Source organism: Triplophysa rosa, linkage group LG21 (assembly GCF_024868665.1).
Source record: "Triplophysa rosa linkage group LG21, Trosa_1v2, whole genome shotgun sequence".
NCBI classification, from domain to species: Eukaryota; Metazoa; Chordata; class Actinopteri; order Cypriniformes; family Nemacheilidae; genus Triplophysa; species Triplophysa rosa.
In genome coordinates, this window is record NC_079910.1 from 7880835 (window position 1) to 7893322 (window position 12488).

At 37.7% G+C, this 12488-nt stretch overlaps 1 protein-coding gene across 1 annotated transcript; it reads left to right on the forward strand.

Annotated features, from left to right (window-relative positions):
- The first annotated feature begins 9076 nt into the window (after nucleotides 1–9076).
- sp5l (Sp5 transcription factor-like) lies at nucleotides 9077–11887 on the forward strand. Its single transcript, XM_057319672.1, has 2 exons — nucleotides 9077–9783; nucleotides 10131–11887. Exons 1-2 carry the CDS (start codon nucleotides 9730–9732, stop codon nucleotides 11163–11165), a joined length of 1089 nt encoding a protein of 362 aa, XP_057175655.1. The 5' UTR covers nucleotides 9077–9729; the 3' UTR covers nucleotides 11166–11887.
- The last annotated feature ends 601 nt before the right edge of the window (nucleotides 11888–12488 follow it).

Genomic DNA, 12488 nt, shown 5'->3' on the forward strand with positions numbered 1-12488 from the left:
TGCATCAAATGGGAGAAAGCAGAAGGTAAATATTTTTGAGAGATGCATGAACCTGTCACACACACTACTTGAATGGAAAATTTAATTAAGAGTGTATAATCTATTCTACTGTATATATTTATATACTTGACAAAATCGATTAAAGAAACATTACTATATTTATAAGCTCTACACTAGTTTATAGTTACCAATTAACTAATTAAATATTGTACAAAAGTCAAGATGCTCTTTGAAACATTCACAAAGCACAAAATGGATCATCATATTTCACACAAACGTTTGGACTATAATACATTTCAAGACTTGTTTTTGCAAAATGTGGGGAAACAAAATTTTAAAGCATACTAAACTACAAATCCAACCTGACGTTACACTTAAAACGTTATGCTTTTAATTTAATTTGAAAAATGATTACTTTTTATTTCCTTTTTGCACAAGAAAAAAATTCTCCACTGTATACATTAAAATCACTTTTGGTGATATTTTCCCTAAAGAGCGGGTCTGAGTGCACAAAGCCTGTATTTCTATCTCTGTCAAAACCTGTTGGCAAGCATCTTGCGTTGTCAATGCTCATTACTAACAAGCTGACACATCCAGAGGACAAGCGCACAGAGCATATTCCAGAACCCGTTTAACAGGTATAACAGTAAGCCACCGCTTCATAAATAATTATCAATGTTTACTGAAATTGCATCAGATTGTTGACACAGGCCGTGTGTTTCTCTCCGTTCACACCTAAATAACAACACGGTGAAAAAAAGAGTGTCAAGTCTCCAGGGCTGCCCCCCTCTTTCCCAACACAGATTGGCTGATCATGCCCCTGACATGAGTGGGGTTTTGATTCTAGCACAGGTGTTGCACCAACGTTGGCACAGAATTCCCATGCCTGTGTACACAGCCCAGTGCTCACCACTATCTGCTGGCTCTTCCCAGCGGACCTGTACTTCTATTGAGGGATATTACAAGCGGCAGGCGCTCTCCTCTGATCTGCATGCGCTAGGCACTCTTACAGTCCTGGGTGAATTGTGCTTGACTTGTTCAATTTGTTTAAAAGCCTCATTCGGCTCTTTGAAGCCACGCATCTTAGCATAAATCATAACCTGTCTTCTTGCTCACAAGTGCTTTGAAATGCAGCATCTGCTTTTGAGTCCCTGCTTTACAATTAGTTAGGCAACATCAATAGATTGACTAAATATCATCTTTCTTGATAATGAAGTGTTTGGGGTATACAGTGTGAAGGGGAGTGCGGCCTTATTTTGAATTCAGCCGTACCTGGATTTAGTGGACAGTTCATTAGGATGTACAGCAGAATGGTGCAAAAACAGACGCAACAATCAAATTGGGTTACTAGCAGGATAACCTACTTAAGTCTATTATGGTTGTGGGGTATAGAGCTTGTGTTGTTTACTCTTTCATCACTCCATTCCTGTTTTCAGTTTGTTCATTTGTTTTGCCAACTAGAGCCGTCTGTTCAGTTATGAGGAAAGGAAGGAAAGATCTTAGAAGACGAGACAAAAACTGGCAGTGACATGCCTGCGTGTCGTCAGCAAATGAAGCAGATAAATCAGTAGACTGTATACAACACAGTGAGAAAGTCCTTGACAGCCTTGAAATGACTAACACGTCAACCAAATGATGACACATAATACACGTTTATTTGTCATGAACTTTCACTTTTAAAGCAGGGGTGGACAGTGAGCTTTTGTGACGCCAGGGTCGGCAAACTAATTTCCGCTTACACTATCGAGTTGTTAATCGTGTTATGGTTTAGCAATGTAAAGAGAATCTGTCATATCGCTGATATATTACTTTCTTCTTTTTTATTAAAAAAACTCCCATATTTGCAAAAATCCTCCTTTTTCCCATACAGTGTTATACAACCGGAAATTACTCTGCCGACTCTGGCGTCCCAAAAGCTCACCAGCGCCATCTTGTGCAACTAGCGAATTGCAACCAACGGCTCACTCCACCCCTTTCTTTCGAAGCACAACAGAGGCTTAGAGAGAACTAAGATGTGGTCATGTTTTCGATTCTTTGCCGAAGGAGATTTATTTATGAAACACGTTCTGTAGAGCAGTTTGTCCGTTTAGGGCTCCTGTGGAAACAACATGGCGACAAGGCAACAACATTCCATGCAAGCAGACCGGTATGTAGATAGAAATAGCTCGTTCTAAGGTAATAACAACATAACGCTTCATTATGTAAGGTCTTTATAACTCTGACCACTTTGGAAGACGTAAACAATGCTGGTCCAACATTCGTCTCCTGTTTCAGTAGTTTTTTAACAATACACAAACGTTTGAACAAAAGAAAACCAACAGAACATTTATAACCAATTAAAAATGTTGGATGTAATTATATTTGTAAGATTTAAATAAAATAAAATAAAACTGGAAGTGCTTCTTCACATGTTTACGTCTTACGAAGTGGTCTATAACATTTTTCTTTTGCTAGTGTTCCTAATGTGTGTAATCTATATTAAAAATGATTTCTTAATCCTTACTCAGTAACCATGAATAACTGACAGTCATAGAAACTGATTGCTGAAAAAGATTCCGGGAACGGGAGGGCTCACTAAGGGGCTGTTCAAAAAAAGGTTTTTTACAGTACATCCCAGTTATCAGGCCTGCCTTTAGTGCAAGTCCAAGATATTTGTCATTTGTCAATTTGTCATTAATCCAGCAGAATAGGTTTGATTTTATTACCTGCACACTCCATTAAGCCCAAGATCAAAGTAAAGTTGATCCACTGTTCTTCCTCATCATAATATGCCTCAACTTCAATCTGTAACATTAGGAATTCTTTTTACACCAAGAAAAGAGAAAGAGAAGGAAAAACAGAGAAAACCTCCACTTAAGTTTTTCATTTTCCAAAGGCAAGTATTTGATCAGTAGTCATAAATTAAAGGTACGGAAGTGCAAATTACGGCATGAGGATTAGATAAAAGCGCGTCTCTGTCAAAAGGTGGCATCTTCAAAGCTCCCCTACTTAAGCAGCACACAACAGCTTGTTGCTGATCCCTGGCATGGCTCGCTGCCGGATGACATCTCTACGTGCATTATGGGGGCTGTGCTATAACCGAGGGGGCCAAACAGCTGCTGACGGAGGTGTACAAACACAAATAAATCTACATCTGTGAGCAGAGAGCTGCTACTCACGTCAGGGACGCTGCTACTGGCTCATCACTAATGCATCGGGCGAGCAGGATGCATATGGCCCGGGAGTAGAGTCGAGGAGGGGCGAAACGGGTGTTTTGTGGGTCTGAGTATGAAGACTTGAGAAGAATTGAAGACTCATGTCAAAGATATTTTACACATTTATCTCAGATACTACTACTTTAAAAGAACAGTTTCATGATATATTATATACACACACATATATACAGTATATATGAAGAGTTTGATTCCAAGATGAGATAACTCAGTTTTTTTTTTAAATAAGTTTTATTTTATTGTGTATTCCAATTGATATCAATCAAACTGCAGTTGGTTTGTTTTCATTTAAGCCATAGTAACTAAAAAAAAATACAGCTAATTAACAAAATAAAACATGATAACATAATAAAAAAACATGATTTTTGAAAATTTTAAAATGTTATTTAAAGTTATTTAGTCTCATTTTGGAACCAAACTCTTCATATATACTGTATATATACCATATGTATATATATATATATATATATATATATATAATATACCTAAATGTAATTTACATTATGTATAAATCTAAACATAAATATTGCACATATTTCTTAATTATTTACATATATGTGGTTGCATTTATATATACATATAAATATACACAACACACTCACATATATTACATGAACGCAAACCTTTATTTTGGAATCTTTTAATCGCGTTTAATCTGTTTATCAGCACTATTTTTTATATAACTATTTTTATTTTATTATTTATTTACAACTTTATTTAACTAGCTAACCAAATAAAGACAATGGAGATAAAATGCATTTGTAAATAAAACAAACATCCTGAGGTTTCTGCTTTGTTATCAAATGGAGGTACAGGAATCATGTGTGTAATTAGAGCCCAGCCATCAACACTTGACATATTACATGCCTCACTGTAATTCTGAGCTTCTGTGGAAATTGGCAGGGGTCCATGTGCCGCACAATACCCACATTAACTCAACATTGTCAGGTGTTCTGACTATTTATTTTCCTTTGTTTCAGTATGTGTTTGTGTGTATTTGATTGATAATCAGTCTGTTCTTTCCTGTTGTTTTCAGACTGGCTTTTATATTATTAATATCACGTTGCCTTAGTCTGACAGCTATTGTGGGGAATCACTGTTTAGTGTTTTAGGGGTTTAAAGAACATGAACCATGAATAAACAATGTCCCCTTGCAGTTTAAATTAGTCATCATCTATTTTAAACTTTTATACAATGGAAGAGTGGAATTTACTGAACTAGATATAAATTGGCAACAAGTGGGATCTTCAATATGTATAGAAAAAGTATTTATAAATAAAATGTAAAAATATATGATATTACAATGATTTCTGTCTATTAAACTATACATCCTTGATTTCAAATGTAATATGTCAGACCAAAGCAACACAGCAAATTTGAGAGTCCACTTCAAACCTATAGTATAGATGGTTTCATCGGAATTGAATACTTTTTTTCAGTTACTTTAATTCAATAAATGGCATGCTCATAAACTGTCATGAAAATGAAATGCCAACAGAAGTATTTATAATAATATTCTCAGACTTTTGGGCCACATATTTAATTTTACTCTAGAAATCTAAAACTATCATCATCAAACAAACTTCATCACTTCTATCAAGCAGTCTGTCTTGCAGTGTAACCGAGTTCTTCAGGTTGAATGGCTGGTCTTCAAAAAGGATGTCTTTTCAATATGGGTGAGTTCAAAGTGATGAAGTAGTCTTCAAAGCTCAAACCCCAAGCAAATTTCATTCAGATGGCAACTTTCAGAGCTTGTCACATGACTTTTGGGGTCAAAGACCTGAATTGCTCTGGTTTACCATCTATTGTTGCTCTGGGATTAAGCAGTCAGTGTATATTTAAATAACAGACAGGCCAGATCAGTATTAAGGGAGCGAGGTGCTCATGGCTGTGAAATCTTCACTTTCGTTTTATACTCCGTTCCAGTACAGTACAGCTTCCGTTTCTTTTCGACTTTTCGTCTTTGGCAGTGCAGGCGCATGTCAAGCGATTGTTGAATTGAAATATTGATGTAGAATATCAAAGCATGGGGTATAGCTCCTGTGTTTCCCGAACTAACCGAAAGCTGCTTTGATCACAAGCTCCTGTGATCTGACTTCTGAAGTTGTTAAGAGTACTGGAAAACAAAATGCAAACAAACTTCAAGTGCCCCTAGTAATGATAAAAGTTTTCTCTGACAAGAAGATTTTTTGCGCTTTTTCATTTCAATACATAAATGACGGATCTCCATCTTGCATAAATGCAAATGGACAAGCACTAAAAATTGTAAACACAAAAAAATTCACCTGTCAAGGGTTTCGCTTATTTATTTAGACTGTTGTCTGCATTTCTTTTATATTCCTCTGCTGACTAACAAAACATTTCATACAACTAAGTCACAGTAAAGAATTTCTTTGCTGTTTTTTAATCTTTCATTTGACATAGGCTACAATCTTTTAACCTTAAAGGGACAGTTCACCACAAATAAAAATCTGTCGTCATTTTCACACCCTCGAGTTGTTCCAAACCTGTATAAATTTCCTTGTTCTGATGAACACAGAGAAATATATTTGTAAGAATGCTTGTAACCAAACAGTTTTTGGCCACCGTTGATTACCAGAGTAGAAAAAATTACAATGGTATAGTCAAAAGTGCCCCAGAACTGTTTGCTTTCCTACATTCTTCAAAATATCTTCAATATCTTCTAAAGAAATTTACAAAGAAATTTTCCTGCTATGGTAGTCAGTGGTGGCCGAGAACTGTTTGGTAACAATATAAGCAAACCTGCATAATCATATAACATAATATATTACATGAGCATTATATGAGCCTTAACTATTAGAGCATAAATATCAACATTACAACATTGTTTAGTAAAAAAGCTTTGCATTATCATGTCCTATACATTCCTCAAGTCTGTCATGGTAATTATAAACAGCTCGCTTCCTGATTGCATCGATTAGTGTTTTAAGGTGAACGGATGCAGGGGGCAGCAGGTTTTACCATGACTTCTGTCTCATCCATTATGCCACATTTGTCAAGCTGGGGGTTTTAAGACTCATTTAGTCCATGTGGGGCTGTAAACTGGCTTTTGGAGATGGTCAACAGTACCAAAGCGTGTGGCTTGCTGTTTGGAGTGCAGATGGTCAAGACAGCTGGAACAATTTAGTGATCTGAGGCTCTTAAACTGCCCTCCAGACAAGCTAAAACAGCTTGCCTGCCATTGTTTTGGTTATTTTATGAGGACATTGATCTTTGAATGAATGCATTTTGCAATGGTGATGAAGAACGAGGGGCACTCTAACACGCACCTTAGATCAAGAATAAAAATATTTCGTTTTTTAAATTAGACAAAAATGATAATAAACAGCATTTTAAATAATCAAATGTCAGATGAAAATAGTTATGATGCATAATGACTGTAAATAATCTGATCATCTTTTAAACAAGCTTTTATGTTGTTTCAATTCCAAATTCAAACCATTAAGACAACCGAGCTTTATTAACACTCGAACGTATGCAGATAAATAAATCCTGCGACAGGGTACAATGTACAGCTACCTAACAGCAGATGAATCCTCTATGTTCAAGGCAGTTCTCCCGATTGCCTGCCATCAGCTACAGCTGCCTAATGAAGGCTGGGATCTGTGCTTGCTTTGGAAATGAGTTTTCCCTTGAAAACAGCGTAAGCCTATCCAGGTCTATTTAAATGAGGTAACATGGGGAAGGTAAGCACAACCACTGGAGCATTGTTTGCACAGTTCAAAGTAAGGAGAGCATACTTTGCACTTCAAAGACGCTCATCTGGGAGGCTGTGAGAGGAGGGGGGAGGGGGATTTAGGGGACAGGAAATAAGAATCTGGGTAATTAACAACTTCTGCTCTGTAATAAAGCGCAAGAAAGGAGACAGAAGCGGCCTCCCCTACGTTAAGAGACCAAATATTTGATGCATTATACTTGCGTCCTTTTCCTGACTGTTACTGTGTTTTATTAGTATTACGCACCTTAATTGCCCCCAAAACAGTGTAAGGATGTGCTGCTTATTATGTTGTGTAAGATCTAACAGTATCTAACATGATTTTTACACAGAACAACAATTTTGCACCAGAATAATTTTAGAACAAGTATGTTGTTTGATTTTTTGGATAAACGCTTCTACTTACAGTACCTGTCAGCAGACACTTTAATGAAAGTGATTGAGATTGGAATCACAAAACACATTAATTTATTTGTTGTGACGGAAGTATCGTATGCACTAATGCACCCTTTCATAATTTAACATAACATTTTTTGTTGATTTTCTGATGTTTAGCACGTAACAGTATAAGGCAAATCTGCATTTGCAGGTCTAGAGTATTAATTTATTTCCTGAGTGTTGTATTTGATGTAACACATAAGAATAACAAATCTAAACAAAATTAGTTATTTTAATTTAATGTGACTATTTGAAGAGAGAGGGAGAGACATACCTGCATTGTATGTTTGGGTATGTTTTTTAATTCATAGAGGCAGAATGTCAAATTATGCTAATCCAATGTTACAAGTGTTCAGTCACTCCTTTTTCAAAATTTTACGGAAGGAAGATTTTGTTAGAAAAAAATACAATCAATTTCCTACAAATCTTACTACATTCCCTCATAGAGGATGCATTGTGGTCGCTTAACCAATATAAGCATGTTTTATATTGGTTAAGCAACACAATGCATATCAGATGGAAAAAAAGTGTATTTAAAAGAAATGCTTACATCATGTATATATGTGCATGTGAAGCAATACCATTTCAATACTTTTTTAATTCATGTCACATTTAACCCTATTGCAGTTTTTAAGAGAAATAAAACCACCAGACTGCAGACTTTTATACGATTTTCCCCCTTAAAATTTGCTAATTAAATAACTTATTAGAAATTGATAACAGCTAAACATTTCTTTTTTTCCCTCAAATGCTTTGCAGCGGGTTACTTTAAAGGACATTATGTTGTATATCACTTTTTTTGTTAGTTCGTTTCAAAGACACTCGTCAACCACTCCCAAACTTAAAAAAAAGTTAAATACAGATGTAAAAGCAACACGAGCCCGCATTGAAAATCGATTTAAAAGGCACATATAGCCTACTGCAGCTATAAGTTTAGCTCGTTTCCTCCGTGTCATTTCATTTCTCCATCACTGTGGTATATTTTAGCAGAGACTAAAGCAATGCATATGTTGGGACAAAGGTCAATTGTTATGCGACAAGAGGTGAGAAGCAACACAAAGCCATGAGGATTTTACATGTATTAAGATGTTAAACGGCTTTCCGACTTCAATGTAAATTCTCTGAAAGGCTCAAAGTGTTAGATGAACTTTACGTGGCTTCGCCTTTAATCCCTTTAAATGTGCTGACGCCCTTAACTTGAACCCGATGTGTGAAAATGTCACGCAGAGCTCTTTATTTATAATGTCACTTACGAGTGCGAACTACTGAGTTTTCTTTCATTTCTTTTGTTGGACTGTAACTCGTATAAATACTGTTTGAATGAAAATAGCGCTACTTTAAATTACCTTGTTCATTTTCTCAAACGCTTAACGAGAGAATTCACATTAATAGTTTTGCTCTCCAACATTCCTGACATCATTCAGGTATTTCAATTAACACATCATCATCTTCAATTTACAAACAACAAGCTAATATCAAAGACCAGATTAACAGTGATGCTGAAAAGACAATTAGGGAGAATTGAACTAAATGCCTAGAATACTTTTTGAAAAGTTTAACACGCCTAACTAACATTAACTATTTCTATGTAACGTATAACAAACCATCAGCTACTGTTCGTAAAAATATTAAATGTAGGCTATATTCACTTTTTGCTGACCTATTATAAAGTTTAAGCAAGGATGTTTTCTTTTTTCGTTCTCATTTTGACACATCAAGAACGATTGAGTCATTAAACGTGTAAATATGAATTACACGTGAACAAACGTTCACGTATTAGACACTTCTCACAAACAACCGGTCAAAGGAAAGGGGCTCGTACAGGTTAACATTTGGCAAAATTAAATTAGAATAAAATGAGGCTATAATACACACCCCTTTTCCTAATCTCTCAAAGATTGCCCTCCCCAATATTACCCCGCCGCATCTCTCTTCCATTTACTGGCCCTCCTGATACATACTTAAGAGTCCCCGTCGAGAGGATCTTTTCCCTACAAAGAGAAGATGCAATCTGAGCGCCTTTGAAATGATCCTCGGGATTTATTGCGATAGGCCCATCATTCGCACTTCAAAAGGAGGAGTCCTGGATTGAAAGCCGCTGGTTTTGAAAAAGGGACTCAGAAAACCGAACGAGCAAGAGCGCACAGTTGTCAACGACTCCACAGCTGAAAGGACAGTGGAGCTGGTGTGAGAAGACAGCATCTAAGGATTACAAATACATCACGATAACGAGTTTTGCGGACAAGCCGAGCGTGGATCATTGCGCGATTTCTACTTAACGTCTCACTTTGGCACGGCGCGCGCTTTACGCAGGTGTGGATTTCTTGAGCAACCGGTGTACAGATGGCTGCTTTAACCTTATCGAGAGCGGATAATTTTCTTCACAATTTCTTACAGGTACTGTGCTTAGTAGTTTTCTTGCCTCTATTACGTTGTATTATTACTGATAAAGAACTGAAAAGCGCGCGCATCACATGAACAACTTAACAATTTTTCTTTATAAAAGTCCCCCCGAAGGCTTATTGTGAGCAATATCCTGTTTTGTTTTTTGTGTTACTGAGTTTTTTTTTTCAATTGACTTAATTTTACAATCAGTATTAGTTAATTTGACTATCTTTCTGTATATCTATCTACGTAAATCTGGTTTCATATTTTGTGTGTACTGTGTATATATTTATATTGTATAGACATACACAAATATTTCAACTATTTTTTAGTAATAGTTGTTTATTTTTTTCTTCCAGGATCGCACCCCCAGCTCTTCTCCAGAGAGTGGCCCTAGCGCCCTATCCTTTTTGGCCACCACATGCAGTCAAGCCTGGCAAGAGGGGTCACAGCTCCCCTACGAAGGGCCAGTGGCATCCGCATCCAGCATGTTTCAGCTCTGGAGCAACGACATGCCACCTAACCCCAGCCTGAGTGCCCACCAGATGACCTTCACAGTACCTAAGGTGCAGTTCCCTGGACACATGCAGCCCAGCCTGGGCTCCCATTCCCATCATCATCACCACCACCACCATCACCACCACGAGTTACCTCTCACTCCCCCGGCCGAGCCTCCGTCTGCATACTCCTTTGAGCTATCTCCAGTAAAGATGCTCTCCTCCCAGGCACAGGGTAATGCACCATATTATGCACAGCACAATGCTGTGACTCAGAACTTTCCCACCTTCCTCCAGAACACTTCAGCCAGACCTCACCTTCCCGGCGGGCACGTTGAGGACGGCCAGCAGTGGTGGAGTCTCCCTCAAGGTAACGGCACAGCCCCGGGTCACCCTTTCTCTCTGGGTAGGCAGCTGGTTTTGGGTCACCAGCCCCAAATTGCAGCCCTGCTGCAGGGCACATCAAAGGGTCTGTTGAGCTCGACACGCCGGTGCCGCAGGTGCAAGTGCCCAAATTGCCAATCCACAGGAAATGGCAGTGCCACGCTGGAGTTCGGAAAGAAAAGACTGCACATTTGCCACATTCCAGATTGTGGTAAGGTCTACAAAAAGACCTCACACCTGAAGGCACACCTGCGCTGGCATGCCGGTGAGCGACCCTTCATCTGCAACTGGCTCTTCTGCGGAAAAAGCTTCACGCGCTCGGATGAGCTGCAGCGGCACCTGCGCACGCACACCGGGGAGAAGCGCTTCGGCTGTCAGCAGTGCGGAAAAAGGTTCATGCGTAGTGATCACCTCTCCAAGCATGTGAAGACCCACCAGAGCAGGAAGAGTCGGTCCAGTCAGCCTCCTCACAGTGGAAGTGATGCACTGCTAAGCAACATTAAGAGAGAATAAAAATTATAGAACAAAGACTGCACAATGCAAAAGAACTCACTGTAGAGTCTTTGGACTATCAGGGAACAGCTAACACATGAAGCAGCTAAAGTGTTTTTGCATAAATGGCATAAAAATGTGTGTCTATGTTTTTTAAACAGATATTCCAAAAAGCAATAGAAAGAAAACACTGGAGGAGTGCTTGCACACCATGCTGCACTGAAGAAAATATGCTGCTTATTGGGGACTTTAGAGACTTAAAACCACATTCAAGGTTTAATTTTGCCTGTGATTTGTGAGCTGATAAAAACAACATATTTTCATGCCACTGTATGCAGAGATGTCTCATGATAAAATGTTTCCCTTGCACATTTATTTAATTGTAATTCAAATCATTTCGAAAAAAATTCTCTAAACTCAGCTTAAAGTATTTGTTATTTTATGGTTGTACAATTGCTGTTTGTTTACATTTTGTTGTTGCTTTGGTTTTGAACGCTACTTTCTTGTTTAGGGAATTGTTGCCTTATGAAATAATTCTGGTTGCAACCAGCCAAATTTGCCAACACCATTCCTTTGCCGAATCTATTTCCCTTCAAATGTAAATTCCAAATAAATAATAGCTATAGTTTTCAAAAGTGAAATCAAATGTATATAATGTTATAGTGCACAGTTCAGCGAACATCAAGATAGCATGTGAAATATAAATAAACATAACTGTGCAAATCTTGTGTTTTGCAGTTCTTCGTTCCTTCACCGCAAAATGTATTTTTAAAGGGATGCATGACCTGCATGACTTTCTTCCGCAGAACACAGAAGATATTTTGAAGAATGCTGTTAACTGGCACCCATTCACTTACATTGGTTTTGTGTCCATATAATAGAAGTGAATGGGTGCCAGTGCTGTTCGTTTAACAACTTTCTTTAAAATATCTTATTTTGTGTTCTGCAGAATAAAGAAAATCATACGGGTTTGAAATGACAAGAGGGTGAACAAATGATGACAGAATTTTCATTTTAAGGTGAACTAACACTTTAACACCTTGTCCACACTTATTGCGTTTAACAGACGTTTTAAGTTCAGCAAATGGCTAACATTAAATCTAGAATTCAGCGTTTTGCATTTATTCATATGTTAATGGAACAGTGTTCAGGATGCAAATTTAAAGTGGTCATTGTTTCCAAGGTGTCGAGGAAGCACTTTGAAAGAACAAATGACTGAAAAGCCCTCAAAACATTTTACAGTTGTCAGTAAATAGTGAAGCCATTCATGAGAACAGTGGGCTGACCTTCTCCCATCAAGTTCACAGTCATGTTGTCTTGTAATGGCCAGTGTAAATACCAGTT

What these genes read in the sequence shown, in the direction of transcription:
- sp5l (XM_057319672.1), top strand. Translation starts at nt 9,730, where the DNA reads ATGGCTGCTTTAACCTTATCGAGAGCGGATAATTTTCTTCACAATTTC. An exon ending in TTCTTCACAATTTCTTACAG is followed by an intron (nt 9,784 to 10,130) that starts GTACTGTGCTTA and finishes TTTTTCTTCCAG; the next exon opens with GATCGCACCCCCAGCTCTTC.